The sequence below is a fragment of the Myodes glareolus genome, chromosome 3 (assembly GCF_982192425.1).
Source record: "Myodes glareolus chromosome 3, mMyoGla1.1, whole genome shotgun sequence".
Classification (NCBI taxonomy): domain Eukaryota; kingdom Metazoa; phylum Chordata; class Mammalia; order Rodentia; family Cricetidae; genus Myodes; species Myodes glareolus.
In genome coordinates this window covers 114,879,092-114,898,748 of record NC_142028.1, presented here as the reverse complement: position 1 = coordinate 114,898,748, position 19,657 = coordinate 114,879,092, and the positions used below count along the sequence as shown (strand labels likewise).

At 36.8% G+C, this 19,657-nt stretch overlaps 1 protein-coding gene across 20 annotated transcripts in view; it reads right to left on the bottom strand.

Moving 5' to 3' along the window:
• The window catches only part of Ptprd (protein tyrosine phosphatase receptor type D), a 1,378,451-nt gene that overhangs the window by 144,208 nt on the left and 1,214,586 nt on the right, over window positions 1-19,657 (bottom strand). For 4 of the 20 annotated variants that reach the window (XM_085686142.2, XM_087904910.1, XM_087904906.1 and 1 more), the window contains 8 exons: window positions 19,239-19,383; window positions 17,065-17,370; window positions 16,038-16,231; window positions 13,113-13,139; window positions 9,105-9,222; window positions 2,034-2,621; window positions 1,502-1,602; window positions 326-585 (listed from right to left, as the gene is read on the bottom strand). In XM_085686142.2, coding sequence (XP_085542268.1) covers window positions 326-585; window positions 1,502-1,602; window positions 2,034-2,621; window positions 9,105-9,222; window positions 13,113-13,139; window positions 16,038-16,231; window positions 17,065-17,370; window positions 19,239-19,383 — 1,739 coding nt within the window. The remainder of the gene's footprint in view (window positions 1-325; window positions 586-1,501; window positions 1,603-2,033; window positions 2,622-9,104; window positions 9,223-13,112; window positions 13,140-16,037; window positions 16,232-17,064; window positions 17,371-19,238; window positions 19,384-19,657) is intronic. The other 16 variants (XM_087904905.1, XM_087904907.1, XM_087904911.1 and 13 more) reach the window with 5 other exon arrangements.

Below are 19,657 nucleotides of genomic sequence, written 5' to 3'. Positions count from 1 at the left end.
TTTTGTACATTTTAATGCTCTCTTCAGTTATAATAAACATTATTTTGCCAGCTATCAGTCAATTATCAATTGTAGTCTATGTGCTACAAGAAACTGCATTTTAGCAACTTGCCATTTTCCTTTTAAAATAACATAAAAAATGTATTGTTACGTTGATGAGACTGTGTTAACATGACTACACACACAGAGTGTGATGGACGTAGGTAGTTAAACTATGAGCTCACACAGAAAAATCTTCCATGTTATGATCAGAGAGCCTTTCCTTTTTAACCACGATAACACTGGAATGCAGGCTTTGTTTACTTGCTTTCTTTCCTTCACTTACTTTATGTTTTCATTTGCAGGGACGTCGGGCAGCTGCACCGTAATCATGCCATCCAAGTTGGTCTTCCCGATGAAGGCGGGCTTGGTACGCAGCACGTCTGGGGCAGTCTTTGCAGTAACCCTATGCTGCAACCCACCAGCACTGTTCCCACGGTTGGTTAACACAAACGAATAGGACTTCTCAGGCTTCAGGTTAACAATTAACTTCTGAGTAGCTCGGCCATCTACTTCTTCTACCATTTTCCCATCATCATAAAGAATCTGCCAAGATACAACCAATCACAAATTGGTTACCATTTTCTAAACCATACTTATCTACTTTCTTTGCCAGCTCTGTTCTATTTCTGGGCAATTCCTAATCTGATAAGCATTAGTAATTCTGTTGACTGCATCGATTCTCTTGATAGTTCTTAAGGTGTAAAGGTAAAATGTTCCTGAGTCTCTCAAAAATGCAAACAACAACAACAAAATGTACAATAGTATTTTAAGATTTAACTTGTCAGTCACATGTGATCTTAATAAAATGTGTTCAAGGTTTACAATGTATTATACACACAATTTACCAGGAAGTTTTAAATCCTGCTCTAAATATATTTTCATCTATCAAATATTTTTACTTACTATTATTTGTTAGCAATACTAACTTATTGCTGCTTTTTTCATTTTTTTGCAAGATCTCAGTGGCAAGACAGAGCTTTATTTTTAAAGTGCCAGGAACTCAGACCAATAAATACAATCTTAAAATTTTCCAGAATATGGTATTATACATTAGTAGAAATCATGCAGATTTCTTACTTTTATGGACACAGAAAGTAATAGTTTCATGTCAAAGTTCAAGTTCCACATACAAGGTGCCATGGCAGTCTTGCCAGCTGTGGCTCTGAGTGTGTGTTTACTCTCCAGAATGGAAAGACCACACTGTCAAAGCACCAAATGCAACTGTTTCCTGAAAGTCTTTCACAAATAGGAATAGAACTTATGAAGCCAAATCATCTTTGTTTTGTAGTATAGGAAGGCTACCCCAGGGCCTCTTGTGTTCAGTGAGTGCTCCACCACTGACCTATAGCCCAAGCGCATGTGTCTGAGACAAAGTTTTCTGTATTTGTTACAAATAATGTTTCACCGTGACATGAGTTGTCCCCTCTACTCATCCCCATGGCACCTAAAGAACACTTACTTTGAAAGGCATAGCAGAATTATAATTCTCTGGAATCTCCCAAGACAGCAGTACTGCAGTCTTCATAACTGCTTTGACATGAAAATTTTTTGCAAACACTGCTGGAAAAGGAAAAACTGTGTATTTAAACTATTCTTAAAGCATATAACTTGTTCTTTTACACCATGGATCACGGTGCTTAAGACAGATACTGCCTACATAGAACAAAGAGAGAAATGCGATTTGCCTACCTGTTTAGAGCATTCATTAATACCCATTCTCATAAAGCACTGTCCTCTGTCTCCAGTTCAGCCAACTATCCTCTGTTTATCTTACCTGAGGACATAGGGTACTGCCCACCAGACTTGCAGAGGCATTCTATAACTGAAATCTACGATTTTCAAAATGGATTAAGTCACACATACTTTACCTGCTTGCAGTGCTGAACCTACTAATATGAATGGGCCGATCGGTTATTTACAGCTTCAAAATATTGATTTCCAAAGATTGATATTCCTTTAAAGGAGGGAGGCCATAAGCAGACAAATCCTACCTTGATCCACAGGCAGTGTCCTGAACTGGACACTGGGACTATATGGCCCGGGCCCTTTGCTCGTGTGAGCACGTACTTTTACATCATATGTAGTATCTGATTTTAAGCCAGTGAGTGTCATAGAGGTGTCAGCTGGAACAATAAGGTGCTCCACTGGAAGAAGGGGAATGTTGATATCCCTATACAGGATGGTGTATTTGGTGATAATGCCATTTCTCTCTGCCAGGACAGGGGGTTGCCAAGACAACTGAACAGATGTAGATGTGGTGCCTTCTGAGTGGAGGTTTTGAGGAAATCCAGTTGGCATTTCTTCTGGAACCGAAATTTCTTTCACCATTTCCTCCCCGAAGCCCACTTTGTTTCTGGCGGAGAGTCTGAAGATGTATGATGCGCCCTTGTGGATGTCTGTGGCTGTAAAGTGGTCCTCTTTCTCAGAGAATTCAAGAGTAGTGAGTGGCTCCATGTCTTTCCTGCCAAACTTCAGACGGTAGCCCTGAAGGGGTCCGAATGTGTCCACAGGGGGGTGCCACTGGATGAGAGCCGTATTCATTTGAGTGTGGTTAATCACAAGCCGGGGTCTCCCTGGAACTAGAGCACACAGGATAGGGTAGTCGGAATGACTGCCATTTATGATCACATATCAGCTATTGCCAAGTCAGGAAATCACTCTCCTAGTATTCTCCTTCAGTGTTATAAACAAAACAATGCTAGGCCTCCACACCATTGTCAAACAATCTTCTTTCCTTTCTTTATTATAGCAGGCTGACACAGAGTTTGGTAATGAACACAACCTTTGTGCATCAAGGATTCTGCTTGCTACAGGGAAATGAATCCAAGTTATGATTAACAAACTAGATAAAGTCAATGAAAGGAATTACTACAATGATTAATTACTATGCACAATGCACTATTATTGAAAAAAAAGAATACTGTACATAGTGTGTTTTAGATCTAAACACTCACTCCTTGCTGTATGCTCTAGGTGATTACTATTATCTTCATATTTTATAGTGATAAAGAAGCCAAGAGAATTAGAAAACTATCTCAGTTTAGGTGGACAAGTGAGAAAGCTGTAGAACATATCCAGGACCACAGTTCACTTCCTCAACTCTGAGTTCATTTATACATTTTTGTAACTTCCCTATCTACATCTTGTTATTATGAATTACTAAATGAAGAGGTACAGATAAAAGATTTCACTAATATTAATTATAATTATAAGAGTGATGAACTGTTTGTGTGTAGGAGCTACTCTCCTCTGAGGACACACTTCAGGTTAGATTTTATATACATGAACATATGCACCGTAATCATTCAGAGCCTATTACATCTGGTATTTTTAGTGGATTAAGCAACTGTTATTGGAGTTGATAGCTCAGAGTAGAGTTGCAACAGGAGTTCAAAAAAATAAAAAGGTGAAAAGTGGGGGAAGTGGAGGCTCAAAGAGAATTAAGTTAAATCTATTGGAAAAAAAAGAAAAGAAAAGAACAGGGTAAAGGGAAAGCTCACATTGCTGGTAGACAAAAGATGAAGAGGAGCATCATAAGGATGTTGACACAAATTATAAGGAAAGCATAGACAGATGATGGGGCAGTAGGCATTCCAGGAGTCCCACATAATAACTGGTTAATATTCTCATTTTATATACCCAAAAGTTGAAGCCCAAGTCGATATAAGGTGTGCTCAAGGGTATGTTTCTTAATCCCTGGAGTAACAGCTGTCATTTCTGTACTTGGGAGATTCAGAGAATGTATATTTAAGTCAGTGAACCTCCCATGTATCAAAAAGAAATTTACAAAGTTTGGAAATGATATATGTAAGCATGTGTTTGACTAGGATGGTACCGACTGTAAAGTTATTGTTTCTCAGGGAAATATACCTTAACAAGTTCACATTGAACTAGAAGACGTTCAGAATTCATAATGCTCAAGTTTTTAAAAATCATTTTATGCAAGATACTGGTAGGCACCATATTCATCACTTCATATACATATAGAGTTTATATAATTTTTTTGTCAAAATGTGAGTCAGCAATGAAAAAAAAACATGATACAACTGCTACCTGAAGCAGAGAATATATCATTTAATAAATAAAAGCTACTCAAAACTATGAGGTGGGAATGTAATGCTTAGTCTCACATGCTCTAGAACAAACAATGTTATTAAATGTATTTATCAACCTTTTCTAAAACTCTAGTTTCTAGAAACTACACAATCATGTATTCTGTTCCTCTTGTTTCAGTAAGAAACATGAAAAGAGAGAAAAAGTGAAAATATTTTTATTATTAAAGCACATATAGATGTGTTAGCAGTATATTTTAATGTGGGGAGTCCTTCTGTATATGTTTTCCTTTTATTGGCTAATGAATAAAGCTGTTTTGGTCAATGGCTTTCTAAAGTAAATCCAGGTGGGAAGTCTGAACACATAGAGAGAGCTAGTAGGTGGGGTCAAAAGAGATGCCATGTAGTAGCCATAAAAGTAAGATACCAGAACATTACCTGTAAGCCACAGCCTCATTGTGATACATAAATTAATGGAACGGGGTTAAGATGTAAGAGCTAGGTTGGTTTATATCTAAGCCATTAACTAAACAGTGCTGTAATTAATATAGTTTCTGTGTGGTTATTCAGGTCTGGGCAACAAAAGCATAGTCTCTGCTTACAATATGATTTTATTAATATCCAGGTAGTGATTCAATTTAAAATATAGTTGAGGCTCTAATTAGCAAAAATATAGCAGATTGGCAAACTATAAACAATGATACCTTAGTCAAAACGTATAATTGCTTTTCCATAGGAGTCAAAGCTAATATAGAAATATGTAAACTCTTTTTCAATGTTGTTACATTTTGTAGTATTTTGTGCTAAAAGGCTCTTAGTCTGGAGACTGTGAGGTTCAATAATGTTCTACAAGGACCAGCATCACTTCTGATCCACTCTTCTCTACTACAGTTCAAAGCATCTTGGCTTTGCCTCAAATAGTCATTTGTTTTCTAGGTAGAAATGTAACTAAGCATAAGAACTTTGAGGTAGCTATTGGAAATACAACAAAGTACCATGTGAAGGACTCACTAAAGAAGTGAAAGTTGACGTCTTAAGGAGGCAACTCACAATGCCATGTATGACAGGCTGGCCCCATGAACAGAAGCCCAAATTCTCCACAATGCGTAAGAAAAACAATACATGGAGCTTAAAGAAGTTGAGAGACTGGCTTAAAAAAAGAGCTGCTATATGCTACCAAGAGAATGATAGGACTAAAAAAGGAAGAAGAATCAAGTTCCACATCACTCCATATATTGTGAAAAAGAATTTGCAGAAAGTTCATATTATGGCAATAGAATCACTTTGTTTGGGACACCAAGATGCACTGTAAATAAGGACATATTTACAATATGTTTGCATTGCACAGACCTTGTATCCAGAAATACAGGGACCAGAGCAGGAAAGAGAAGGTTCATAGGGTAGTGATGTTCGTAAATGTAAGTCTACCTATCGATAAAGATAAGGATGTGGAGAAGATCGCACTATATATAGATTCTGAATCAAGGTTCATTGGTGATAGTGGGGACCACATTAAAAGGTCTGGCTGGTAACAAGGTCAGTGGTCTACATGTACTTCATTAATGCTTGAGAGCTTAGACAGTGTTAGATGAGTCTTACATGCTCAGAGAAGGGCAGAAGTCAGACTTGACCTCATCTTTGTAAACAGTAGACACAGAGGACAAGCTACATAGTCAATAAGCTAACAGTGTCTATCATGACTTATTAATTCCCCTGTGTGCACCTTTGTGATATGACAGTGCCTCCTTTTGTACCTTTGGACATGTCAATGCCTCCATTTGGACCTTTGGGACATTCAATGCCTCCTTTCTCACTTTCAATTCTTTTCCCTTATTATATTATTTGCACTCTAAAAATCTTTTAGAGCAGTAGAAATGTTTAATACATATGGTTAACTCAAAATCATTTGCAAGATCAAATGCTGGAGGTCAACTTAGACCTCAGTCTCAACGGTTCTAAACTCACTCTCCATTTAAATAACTGCTATCAGTGAGCATAGCTGATTGCTCTTATCCTGTTACTTCCAAATTCTCAATCATTGCTGTTTCATCACCTTTAAATACAGTTGATCAGCAGAGTGAGGAAATTTATAAATCAATATACAGAAACTGTCAAATCAAAGATATTTTGAATTTTGTATCTTATTTTGCATTGTGTGTATATGCAGCTATTGTGTAAGAGCATGTGCACATTAGTGTGCAGGTGCCCACAGAGGCCAGAAGAGAAGGTGGGATGTTGTGGGGTTGGAGTTATTGGTGGTTGCGAGCCCCTTGACATAGGTACTACAAGTCATTTCATGGGTGTTTCAGGCCCTCTGGAAGGGGCATTCCTGTTCTTAACACTGAGCCATTTCCCTAGCCCCAAAAACAATGAATTTTTTGGTTGTTTTAAATCTCAAAGCCTCACACAGTATACTAATTATGATAAAGAAAAGTGAGACTATTAACAAAGAAACTACACACATCATAATCATTCAAACACAGAAAAGCTAGCTCCTTCATGCAAGAGTTTACACAGATTAAGCTAGCACTAGTACTGTTCTTTGAAGGACTGATTGCTTCTAGATTCTATAAATGATGTACAATTAAGTGCACAATCAAGATTCTTAATGTTAATATAAAATTTCAAGATGATTCCAAAATTATCCATAGATGCTATAATAATATGCCTTTATAACTGTTACTAGAAGTTCATCGGGGATCTAGATACACAAGAGGAATTTTTGTGATTGTATTCTAAATGAATTAATTTTCATTAATTTTTCACTAATTGCACAGAACTAAGCCATGGCTAAGGTATGCTTTCCTGCTGGTAGATAGGGAAGCAGTACAGGAGCCTTAAATGGCCTCTATAAGGACAATAAGTATAACTCAAGCATCTACACTGTGAATTTTCTCATTTTGGTACCCAAGCCTCTCTGTTAAAAAAGAATGGAAATTGTGGGAGAAAATAATTGAACAGCATGAAAAAGACCCACAGTTAAATCTTATGCAGTAATGAAAAGTGATGTTATAAAAAGTAAGTTACTCCTTTTGTGAGAATTTGGGTTGCTTATCTATAAATGCTCTGCTTTTATGTCCTTGTCCTTAGGTCTCATCTCGTGAGCAGAGGGGATTTGATAATTCACATCAGGCATTAGCAATACATAAGTATGTGCATATAAGCAGAAGAACCCTATATCGTTCAATGTGGGATTCCATGTCGGGGATTATATCGGGTATCTAGGTTCCAACACTGGTGGTTCCTGTACTCCGAGCCATATGTTGTGCCACCATGACTTCACTGAATGTCAGTTTTCTAGTGTGGCACAAAGAGTTTGATAGAAAGGTAGTCTTGAAATCAAAGAAAGAGAGAGAAGTAAGGAAAGAAAAAGGAATAAAATCTCTGCTTGAAGGAGTTTTGCCATCTGTATTCCTGCTGCTTGAGGCAATTGCAGGTGGCAGGACGCAAGTGAGGCAAATCTTATGACATTTAGACAAACTTGGCAGTGAGACGGCACCCAGGAGGGTGCTCAACATCACAGCTGTTCTCTGCTTTCTGTCTTTCCGTAGAAAGACAGAAACATAAAGTTGTGCAAGCAGCATCTCAGGAGGAATAAATCAAAACCACAGCAGAGAAATTCCATGGGAGATTGCTCTGTGGCAGGATTGGAGGAGAATCCTCTTCTGTAATTATCCCTTAATTTATCAGTTTGTGATGCCAGTTCTTCCTGCTGGTTTTCCCTATGTGGCCAAGCAAAGCAAGTCTAAGAAGCCCCAAAGAAGTTTCCAGTCCTTCTAGAAGGAACAACTTGAAATTAGTTTGCCTTTTGATATCTTTTCATCTTTGTGCAGTCATCTTCTTTTGAAGCCTCACAGAAAAGATTAAGGGAGAAAATGAGAAAATATAAATCCATAAACTATGAACCCAATCAAGATGGCAACTCCATTCTAGAGAGGTTGTGATGGATAACGCTAACTGCTAACATGACAGAATCACCTGGAAGGTAGATGTCTGGGGATGATCTTAATTAGGTCAGAAAACTTAGCTTAAACATGAGCAGCAACACTGCCTGCTCATGTTTAATCTGGTCAGATTAAAGACAAGAAAGCACACTGAACACAACATTCATTGCTTTGCCTCTTGGCTGGTGATACAGTGTGATGGCATGCTTCATCATGTGCACATCATGTGCCCTTAACTTCTCTGGCATGAAGGACTGTTCTTTATGCCATCATCAGCCCTTTCTCTCTTAAATTACTTTCATCAGAGTCTTTCATTACAACAGGAAAAGAAACAAAGTCAGAGTCCTTGTGCGGGTGGTGTCGAACCACTGTGCGACTTTTCTACTTAGACGCCATTTTCCTGTGACCTTCGTCAATCTTGCTCCTCCACATTCAGTTTTAATAACCTGCTCTGTGAGGGACTATGGCATATGACTGCAGTCATAGCCTCAAGAGACTGAGGCAGGGAGAAAACAAGTTCTATGTCAGCCTGGGCTAATTCTTAAATAGATCTTCTCTCAAATAAAACAAACCAGCAAACAAGTAATACAAAACAAACAAACAAATAATGAACAAACCTAATAGGAACAAACCCAGTCTTTCTCTAAGTCATCTTTCTATCCTTCAAATGCCCCCTGGGAAGTAATATGCCTACATCCTTCCATTTTATCTTAGCACACCCTGAAATTTTCCCACATGCTCATTTATTAATTTACTTATCCTGATCAGAAAATAAATTTAATGAGAAGAAATTATTTTTTGTGTTATTGTTTATCTGGTACTGTAAATGGTAGTGGACACATAGTAGGTGCTCAAAGAAAGACTTGTTGAACAAATGACATGTTAATTTGGAAATTGTATACATTTTGATCTTCTTCTTCCTACCCAGCTTAGACAAATGTTTCAAAGTTGGTCAAAACATTTTATTTCCTCTCAGTGTATCATAAGGAAAAATGGTAGATTAGATTCACACCATCTGAAAGTCTGAAATAAGGCTGAAGGTGCAAATAGGCATAGAAGACATTACCTGCCCCAGTGGTGGACACTAGCTTGGGCTTGCTTCGAGCACCATCTCCTTTGGTGGTGTAAGCTGTGACAGTGAGGGAGTAGGACGTTTCAGGCTGTAGCCCAGAGATGATCATGTCCTGAAACGACACACAATAAGAACACTGATTCAGAGCATGTGAGAGAGAGCCTGGAGCAAAGCAAGGTGACTGATGTTCATTCTGTGCGTGCCTGGACATGCCTTAAAGCCATGCTAAGTGCACAAGTTCCATGCCTTCAGCTCATGCTATGGAGATGGGTTTTGATGTTAATAGTGAGGTTGGGTGTTTGCACATCCTTAGAAGCAGCTTTCAGGATAAATCATTAAGATAGAAATATGGACCCAGATTTTCTGAAACACTTGAATTTTAACTTCCTTAAATATTTAATTTAAAAATTGCTGGTTTGGTAATCCAGGACTGCTTACCTATTTACACCCACATTTCCCAACATAGTTAGAATACTGGAACCACAAAGAGTTGATTGAAGATGAGTGAATTTTATCAGGAAAATTTTTGGAACTGTGTCTGGTTTATCACAGCAGTCTGATACACTATCTGGGGCTTTGTGGCAGCATTTTCCCACACTGATGCCCTGCTGTGGTAGCCAGAGTGTTGAAGGGAAAGATGCCAACATGGCATTTCTGCTCCTAGAAAGTTGTTAGGTAAATGGTTCACCTGATAGAGCTAGATATTCTTGAGATCAAAGAATATTTTAAAGATATCTGGGAATGATTACTGTTTAATTTAAAAACTGAGAATAAAATCATCATACCATGAAGAGAATATTCTGGATATTTAGTGAATAAGCCATACAAATAAGAATGAGACTTGAGTTTATGTAACATGTAGTTATCAGTAGTATGTGCTTATAGAAAAGGTTCAAACAAACCATAAATGCTTAGCTTTCTTTTAATAAGGGTCCAGAGCTATGTTGACTCTAATACTGGATGATAATTGAACTGTTTTTCTAATTGGATGATAAATGATCCTTCAACTAGAGCTCTGACTAGTGGCTCATTCTGGTGTTTTCCATAGACCTTTATACATTCCACACAAACATACAGAGCACATACAAACCCATTAACAAACTACTTCATTTTTTGTATGTTTTCAAGTAGTACATGAATACATTTAAGAAAATATTCAATGCCATTATCTTCCAAAGCTATTGGCAACATGGGCGAGAGAGGAGTGATGGACCAGACCATGAGAAATACAGTAGAAATTTTCTCGGCAAGGTAATTTACATGCACCATGGAACATAACTGCTGAAACTGATGCCAGATATGACAGATTTGACAAGGTACTTTCTCAAAAGAGTAAGAATATCATCATTGTGGAAATTGAAACAATTCAAATATCATTCTGTCGAGTGCATGGAGATTTTATTAGGGCATACAGATAAATTTTTTTAAGAAAAATATATTGCATCTTTAGGACCTTGAAATGTTTTCACTAACATCACAGAGGACACCCAGACCAAGTAACTAACTACCTGGAAGCAGTATTATACATTATGGTGGACAAACTGATTATTCAAGAAATTATAATGGCTAACTTTCTGCAGGGTCTCCCAAGATTACTGCTGGATAGCAGACAACCTGGGCATATAGAAGTAAGTCAACAAGGTTGTGACAACTTTAATTCTACTATAAGGTTTTTATCCATAAAATTAGGGATGGCCAGATGTCTTTCTATATGTTCAGGTTGTTATATGATATAGTAAGTGATATACAATGAAACAGCTCAAGTCCTATGTACTAGAATAGACTTAACTGCACATAACCCAGTTATCACAATCGTGATACAACTTGGGCTACATCCCTTGTCTTTAAGTAGAATGCACTTGCATGGTGGTATTGGGCTACTCTGTGAGGCAGTGTAACCACTTCAAGGCCACAGTTCCTTCTGCCCCTCATTACCTCCTATCCCACCTGTACTTTTGCCTCTTAAACGTCTGTGTTCCTAAGATTCTGTTCCAGTGCTGTCATCCTCACTTCCTTCAACCTTAGAAAATATTGCACTTATTTTGGAACCTGAAACAATCATTTCTGAATATATCCCAAAATAATGTGTAGCCACAACTTGGCCCTTTGCTCCAAGTATCAATATAACGTAGAATCTGCTGGGTGTCTCCCTGTGGCTTTTTCACTGGTATCTTTCATTAAGTTCAACTTTAAAAACTGGAAAACAACCTCCAAAGTAGACTCTAGCTACATATTTTTAATGACTGATAATATCCCTTTAAAATTCATAAGCTACTTTTGACCTTATTTTCTTCATTAAGGTCTTCATTTGCAAGTTTTCATCAATATTTGGTTTAAAATGCTGCTTCCTTTTCATTTCTGCTGCCTTAATTTTTATTGAATTTTGATCACTGCATGAGTAAATTATAAAAATAATTATTGTTTCTCATATTTTTAATCTTGTCATGCTCCAATTTACCCATTAAGTCACTGTTTTTAAATGAAGTATTGGTCCATTCCATGGCTCATGGAATCAATTTATTCAACCATGACAGTTATTAAACAAAATATGAACTACAATGGACTTAAGTGCAAAATATTGAGTACATTACAGATTTAAAGATAAACCTCGTTTTATAAAACTTTTATTTCTTTCAAACACACATATGCACACAATCTTATTATAAATGTGTTTCTGACTATGGGTCTTAGTCCTAGAAAATACCTGATACACTATTCATATTTTCCCAAAACTCCAAAACTAGTCTTACCTATGCTTTGCCAATCCTGATAGACCTATCCTGATAGACCACAATGTTTGAAGGTCAATGTTCACAGCATTTTCATCTCTATTTGCTTTACATATAGTATAATAAGGAATATCAAAAGATTGATATAAATGGAAATGCTAATTCCATTTATTACAAAAGAAAATGCTCTTTTCAACCTCTAAATTATATTTATTTTTAATATTTTTTCACTATCTCTCCAGAAAAGAAATGAACATTCCATAATCTCCTATTGATATCTCAGCTGTCACAGTTTACCTCTTTGCTCCTTTACTCTGTAATTTTATTACAAAAATCGTATAACTGTGTCTAATTAGAAGGCTCACTGTCTAAAGACTAGAGGACAGGTCCATTGGCCTCCATGGCTGCACCCATTGAGCACTGCTACAAACAGTGAACATTTCTTCCATAGCTCCAAATATGCACGGACACTGTCACCTATGGAATTGCCAGTCATCTCTTCTTCGGTTGTCATGTATGCTAGCATCTCTAGCAGTTATCTCTGAAATTACAGCCCTACTAGCACTGTCATTTTTTGCCAAGACATTGTACCTTTACTTAGGACGTCTTTGGCTACATTATAATGGTTTCAGAACTTTTTCTATATTTCTAGCTTTCTTCCTAATTCCCGTAAGAACTTTGATGATACATTTGCTATCACATGACTATCTTACATAGAATTGGTCCTTTAAAGGTAACATGAACTACTACTCATATACATTAAAAAAAAAAATCCTGTTTGGTGTGACTCTTTTTACTTCTTGACTTTACCTACTCACGCCATTCTTTTTTTTTTTTTTTTCTGTGACAAAATTTAGCCAGGTCTAGGTGGAGTTAATCAGTGTCAGGTATACAGTATGTGACATAGTGACTATATAAGCCTAATGTAGAAAATATTAGTAACCTGCATCAAACACCCAGTATAACCCAATCTGGAAAAAAACCATTTAAAGCATGCTTCTTCTAACTGTGTCATAAGGTAGAGTTAGTAGCAGAAATCATACTATGAGGTCATGACCTTCTTTATGCAATAAGTAGCACCATGCTCAATTCCCAAAACGAGAAACAAGCTGAAAAGTGCATACATAGTTAAGACCAATTCAAAACAGTCCATTAGTTCATGCAGCCAAGCACATGGGAAACAAAACATGAGTGAGTGAAAGACTGATGTTGAAGAAACACAAGCATATAAGGTCTGATTTTTTTTTTTGTCAAACTGTAAAAATTTACTCACATGTTCAGTAGTATCATCAATTTCCCACTGATTGAGGTTAAGAAAATTGGGGAGAGGGGACAAAATAAAAAGCAATGAAGAGAAACTTGTACCCTTATAAAGATGAGGTTAGCCTCCATTAATTTAAAATAGGAAAATGCATTCATTTAAAAAACATGTACAATAACATTCCAAAGAATAGGTGCATTACGATGCAGACATTCTTACTTTAAAGGGATTAAGGTAATTATGTGTTATTGCTATTGCTCAAACTAGCTTAAATTTCTTTTTACTGACTATATGGCTTACTACAGTCGCCAATATACCTAATATTTCTGACCTCATACTACTTTATGCCATCAGTTTTCACTTCTTTCCTGTGTTAAATAATTAATTTACTATTTAAATTATTATCTTTTTTATTCTGAAATCATGTTTCAATGAAGACTTGTGAGAGGTAATTAAATTTCAATAGAGTCAAAAATAAAAAAAGAAATAAAGAGGAAAAATTTGGGAAACAACAAATTAATAGACAAATGTCTAAATAGTAGAAAAATATATAAATTTATTAGCCACATACAGGCAAACAATGATTCAGTTTCATAATGTTAAACACCTAAAAACCAAAAAAGGATACCAAAGCATGACCATGCTTTTGTTTCAAATATTTGAGATTTTAAAATGGCAACAATAACTTTATTATCATTAGAGTATAGAAAAAGTCTACTTTAAAAGCATTATAATATAAATAAAGGTTCATAAAAATCAAGTTGATTTTTGATGGCCCTCAAATATTTGAAATTGTAGTTTTTAAAACCTATTTTTTGGAGTTCATCATTATCTTTTTGAAAATTAACATTTGATAACCTCTTTCATTCTTTTCTATAAAATTTCTTTACTATGTACCCATTTTATTCAATGACAGTGGGGTTTTCTGGAAGTCTGAATAAATGGATTTGGGGACTGGAAGAGACCCAACATACCAGTGGGTACAAGGTTAAGCAAAGCTGGCCCCACTGACAACTGTGCCCTGCCTTGATGAGACACAAAGCCCTCAGGAGGAATTGAGCCAGTACTTCTAGAAACCAAAACAATTGGGATTAGAAATGTGTGTACACACATACACTTATACACAGAATATGATTCCATATTTATTAAAGCCCATACTTACCAACAAATGTATGCAAAGAAAAAGTCCAAAAGAACCCCTGAATCTGTCTTTCTAACTTCCTTCTTTATTGTATCTACATATTTTAATAGGACTAGAATAAAATGCATATTTGTAAGAAAAAGAGTTGTCAACGGCATAGTCTGTGTTACATCAGCTGTATTGGCAGAATTCTCTGCAAAACAGTCAAACGTGAGAACCGTAAAAGAGAGCTACAAATTTAGATCCCTCTCAGACTTTCATTAGGATGCTTCAAATTAAAAGCAACGATAAACATTTTCTGTGAGGTGACAACATAAAGACTTTGGAGGGTGAATGCTTTCATCATCACTGTAGAAACGCATATTAGTTCATATGTTTCAGAGATAAAAAAAATAAAACTGGCCAACTCATGTAAAAGTTTTCATTTAGTTTCTGATCTTTTCTACATTCGTATAAAAGACTGTTTTCATTTCAAATCTTAAAATTTCACAAACCCCATCCTTTTCTTCTGCTCAGTTACCCTGGGCTGAACTGAAGCATCCAGTATGTTACATATCCTATAACCACAGGAGCCCATCAGTGTCGGTACTGCAATGGCAAGCTAGGCCATGGGCCATCTGCCATTTCCAAATAAGCAGTTATAAATTGGTGTCCTCTTCTCTCTCTCAGGAATATATTTAAGATACATGTAGATTAATTAAACATTTATTTAGGGGAGGTTACCTCCAAAATACAAGGAAAATGAAAATATTAGATGTTTTGCATTAAACAACTAACTACAAAACTGGGTAGGGACAGCATGGTTGGGAACCACTTCCCTGAGGTCAACCAAACGTCTCACACACGCAAATTATTCATTGTTAGTAATTTCTTTGTTTGCATGGTCTGGGTATACAATAGTGTATACATGATTTTTTTGGCATACATGTGTGAGGGTTCATGGACACCTGTGTGACTGTGAAGGCCAGAGGACCACCTGGGGTATTACAATCAGGTACTGTCCACTTCATTTTGAGAGAGGGCTTCTGACTAGTCTTGAACTTGAGAAGCAGACTAGAATGACTGGCCTGAATACATGCACATTTCTTCTTTCCCAGCTCTAGGATTACAAGTGTATGCCACCACACCTGGCTTTTTGAAAATGTGGGGCCTGGGAAATAAACTTAGGTTCTCTTTGGAAGCACTTTACTGACAGGGCATTTCACTCAGCTCCCTAGGAATTCTCTTAACTTGTTTCGGTTCACAAGATCATACTTATTCTCTTGAAAACCTTAATTCAATTTTTATCATCTATGCTATTATCTTCACCCTCTGGGACAGGAAACAACTATTCTCATAAAATATGTGACCTGATGAAATACTAAATAAAATACTGAGTTCTGAACCCTGAATAAAAATGTCTGTTCTCTAGTGAAAAAAAAATCATACATTAAGGAACTAGATCAACCTTGGTCCAAATAGCTTAAACACAAAAGAAATTAGATACTATCGACCAAAATATAGCTTGGAATACTTTCTTTTGATCAAGTGAAACTCATCATTATTTTGTGAAGTTGGAAATGTGAATTTGGATACATAAATAAAGAGCACATAATCTATTTTTTAAAGTGACTTGTAATCAAAACTGAAAAACATTTTATTTCAGTTTTTCAGTTGATATTACTTCTAAGTAAAAGGTAAATATGTAAAACTGGGTTTTAAAATCTAGAATTTATTTGAGGTTTTTTTTTTAAGAGTCAAAAAATTAACAATTGAACCCAGACTAGAAGCAATGTTAACCAATAAAACAGGCTCACCTGTGCATCAGCCAGCATGACGTCCTTCAGCATGGGCTGGCCTTTGGGCTCACCGTTCTCCATTCTCACATAGTGGACCTGATATCCTCTTATCTGGCCATGCTGCTTATTGGGCACAGGTGAACGCCACGAGACTTTAACAGCCGTGGCATTGACAGCCTCCACCTCGACTTTGCGAGGAGGCCCACTGGGAACTGCAACAACAGCATGGGTAAAAGACAATTACAGGCACTTGCCACCCAGCGAAAGTCCTCTCTGTACTTAAAAATGGGTAGACCCACTATGCTTCATTGAAGAACGCAAACATCTTCAACTAAGGAAAATGCTCAACCAATCTGCTCTACATTTTAAGAAAAGATCAAAAACCATGACCGATGCAAAAACCAAAATGGAAGAAAAAAAAGAAAAAAGAGTATCAGAGAAATAGAAAAACATGTAAAAAAAAATGTACAAAAGCCAAGGAAGATGCTTTGTGATCCAAAGCATTAAAGCACAAAGAAGTATTGCATTGAAATAATAACAAAAACAGACTGTTGATAGTTGTGTGTTTTTTAAAGTTTTCGTTTTTAATAGCAGAATAAAAAGAGTCTTGATTATATGGGTTCTTCTCTTTTTTTTCTCATATCAAGAGGCCGTTCCATACAAGAGATGCCAAAAATCACAAGACAAAAGACAGAAAGAAGGTGGCAGTATTGAAAGTTAATTCCGCAATGAAAGAGAATTCAATAAAAATGCCAAGAAAAATATAGGAGACGTGAGATGTAGGTACAGAGAAAATCTGGATCATAGGACCATAGGAGCAAAGTGTCCCTTTAAAAGGCAGAAAAGTGTTGTACTGAAATCGAAAAAAGAAAAAAAAAAAGCCCAAGATGTAGGAAAGGCAGGTCTTTGGCAAAAACAGGTACATAATAGAAATGTTGGATCAAAAATGATGAGCAGAAAAAAATAAGAGAATAATTGTTAGCCTATCAAAAGCAGACCCAGACTGTGTCACAAGGTGCGAACTGACGGAGCGGAGGCAACATACCATCTTCATCGGTTCGAATCAACACGGATAAGCTCTCAGGGCCAGGGCCGACATCTGTGTGGGCAGTCACAGTGATCCGGTATTCAGTCCATTTTTCCAGCTGTTCCAAAAGGTATTTGGTAGTATCCGAAGGAATTCCCAAAACCTCATGAGGCTTGTAGTCTTCCCCATCCACTGCAGTATACTTGAGGGAGTATTCAGTGATAATGCCATTCTGTTTTTCCACGGGTGGAGGTTGCCAACTTACCAAAATACTAGTGGAACTTGGGCTGATGCAACTAATATCTTGAGGAGGAGCTGATGGCTCTTATTTTGGTAGTGAGTTAAAGGAGGATTTGAGTGAAAGGACAGGAGTGGTTGGAAAAAATGATAGAACAAAAGAAAAGGCAAAAATAAATAAATGAACAATAAGGGCAGAAAAAAAAACAAAAATAAACTTAAAATTTTTAACATAAATTCATGTACCTTGGCTTAGTAACATGAGCAAACAAAAAAATGAATCAATGATCAAAATAACTGTTAAATAATGAATGGGGGAAATGCGTGACAATGAAACCTTGTGATAATAGAGCCTCAAACAAAGTTACCTACCTGCAATTTAAATTCTTCTTCTAAATCAACTCCTTGGTATCTCCCATCCTCACTCTACTGACTATCCAGCACCTCCCCACTCTCAACTAATTCCAGTTTATAAACTTGAGATACTAGAAACGCCATTTACTGGCTGGATCCTGAGGTGTACAAAACGGCAGGAACTGATAGACGCCCTCCTAACTGCATTCAATTAAGGAAAAAAAAGAAAAAAGAAAAACCCAACAAAATAAAAGGGTTCACCCTATCTAAAAAAAATCTAAGTCAGCCTGACCAGTTTTAATGAAAAGTGTTAATCTAATATTGATTGTAGCCCAAATAAAATGAGCATGCAGAATCATTAAAGGATGAGAATGCACAGGTCAAGATTTACCTACCGAGGGCAATGTCAGGCTTGTTGATTCTGACTGTACTTACCCTAGGTCAGCTTTCAGCTTTTTTATTATAACTCTTCGTGTGACACCATTGCTAGTAAAGAATTAGATCCCACCAGCAAATTTTGGTAAAATTGGTAATAATCAGCTATCCCTTACAAAAGGTCAACAATACAGCAATTAACAATACCTAGTTAACCCCCCAAAGAATCATCTAGAAATTATGCAATTTATTCTCAGTAGTTTCATTTTTGTATACAATAATTCATCAAAAGTAGATTTAAGAGTTAAAGCACACACTTCTACTGCCCATTCTAAAATAAGCTGGCCATCTTCTAAGCAATTATTTACCATCAAATTACCCCAATGCATCACTAGGTCAGGAAACATAGACAAAATACTACACCCAGAAATCCCAGACAATAGCTGCAGAACTATTCAAGATATATTGAATGGATGTCTAATTGTCAATACTTATCAAAGAGCAAATGATGGTATTAGAAGACATCACATTTTCCATCAAAAGCAATCTTTTCAGTAATATTTATGGAAAACACTGTGTTCTGAGCGTGGAGCAGCCCCATTATAAGAAACAGCAGCTGTGCTGCAGGACGGAGGCTCAGCAGAGATCGGGAAGTCAAGGGAACAGAACACCATTCAGGGAGCAGATGTGCTGCCTGTTACTCCATTAGCCTCAGATTTATCTAAATAGATATTTTCTGTGACTATTCCCAATGTCTACGTGGACACTCACAGAGTAAGAAAGCAGTTATATGCACCGAGCTTTCCTTCTGCTAGGAACAAATACATGATAATCTCTAGTTTGAAAGGAAACTGTTTTGCCTTTTGCCAGTCTGTTCTCTGACGTCTGATTTCTCTACAGTGTTTTCAAGCAGAACTTTTGTCATACAGACATATCATGTGCTGGAAGAAGACAGATCTCATTTTGCACCCATTTCCCTGGTCAACTAACTTCTCTGAAAGTTTCTACATAGAATGTCGAGAGTAAGGACTACTATTTGGACCATATTTAAAAATAGCATAGGTCCTATGTGTGCAGTGTCTCCAAAGTAGGGTGCTTACTGCCACAGAGAAACTTGCTGATGACTCAGCACATTAGCAGATTTGTTTGTTGGTAAAAAAAAGTCAATTGTTATAAGCATTTCCTAGTGAGAAGTGGGCAACAAGGAAGCAAAGAGAGACACCTACTTGATTGCATGGTTCTAGCTGATATTTCAGTTGTAGAAGCACCCAGGCCTTGAGGAGAGCGTGCAGACAGACGGAAGTAGTATAAGCTGTTTGGTTTCAGCCCTTGCAGCCTGTAAGATGTGCCTGGCTCAATGGTGATTCGCTGCTGCAAGAAACAAGAAGAGTTGGTTATATTCCTGGGAACTGGTACAAATATGGCTTAATAAACTTTTGTAACATTAGACTTCTGGCATAACTATATGTCATTATCACATTAGAGTAAAAAGAAACAACAATATTCAGGAGTATGCTGGGAATTATGTCACGAGTAGGCCATAGTTGAAAAATTATATCTCCACAAAAGGAGGCGTTTCTTTTCTCCTTTGATTTCTATAGCTTTAAAAATCAATTATTTTAGTTCCACAGCATATTAACATTTT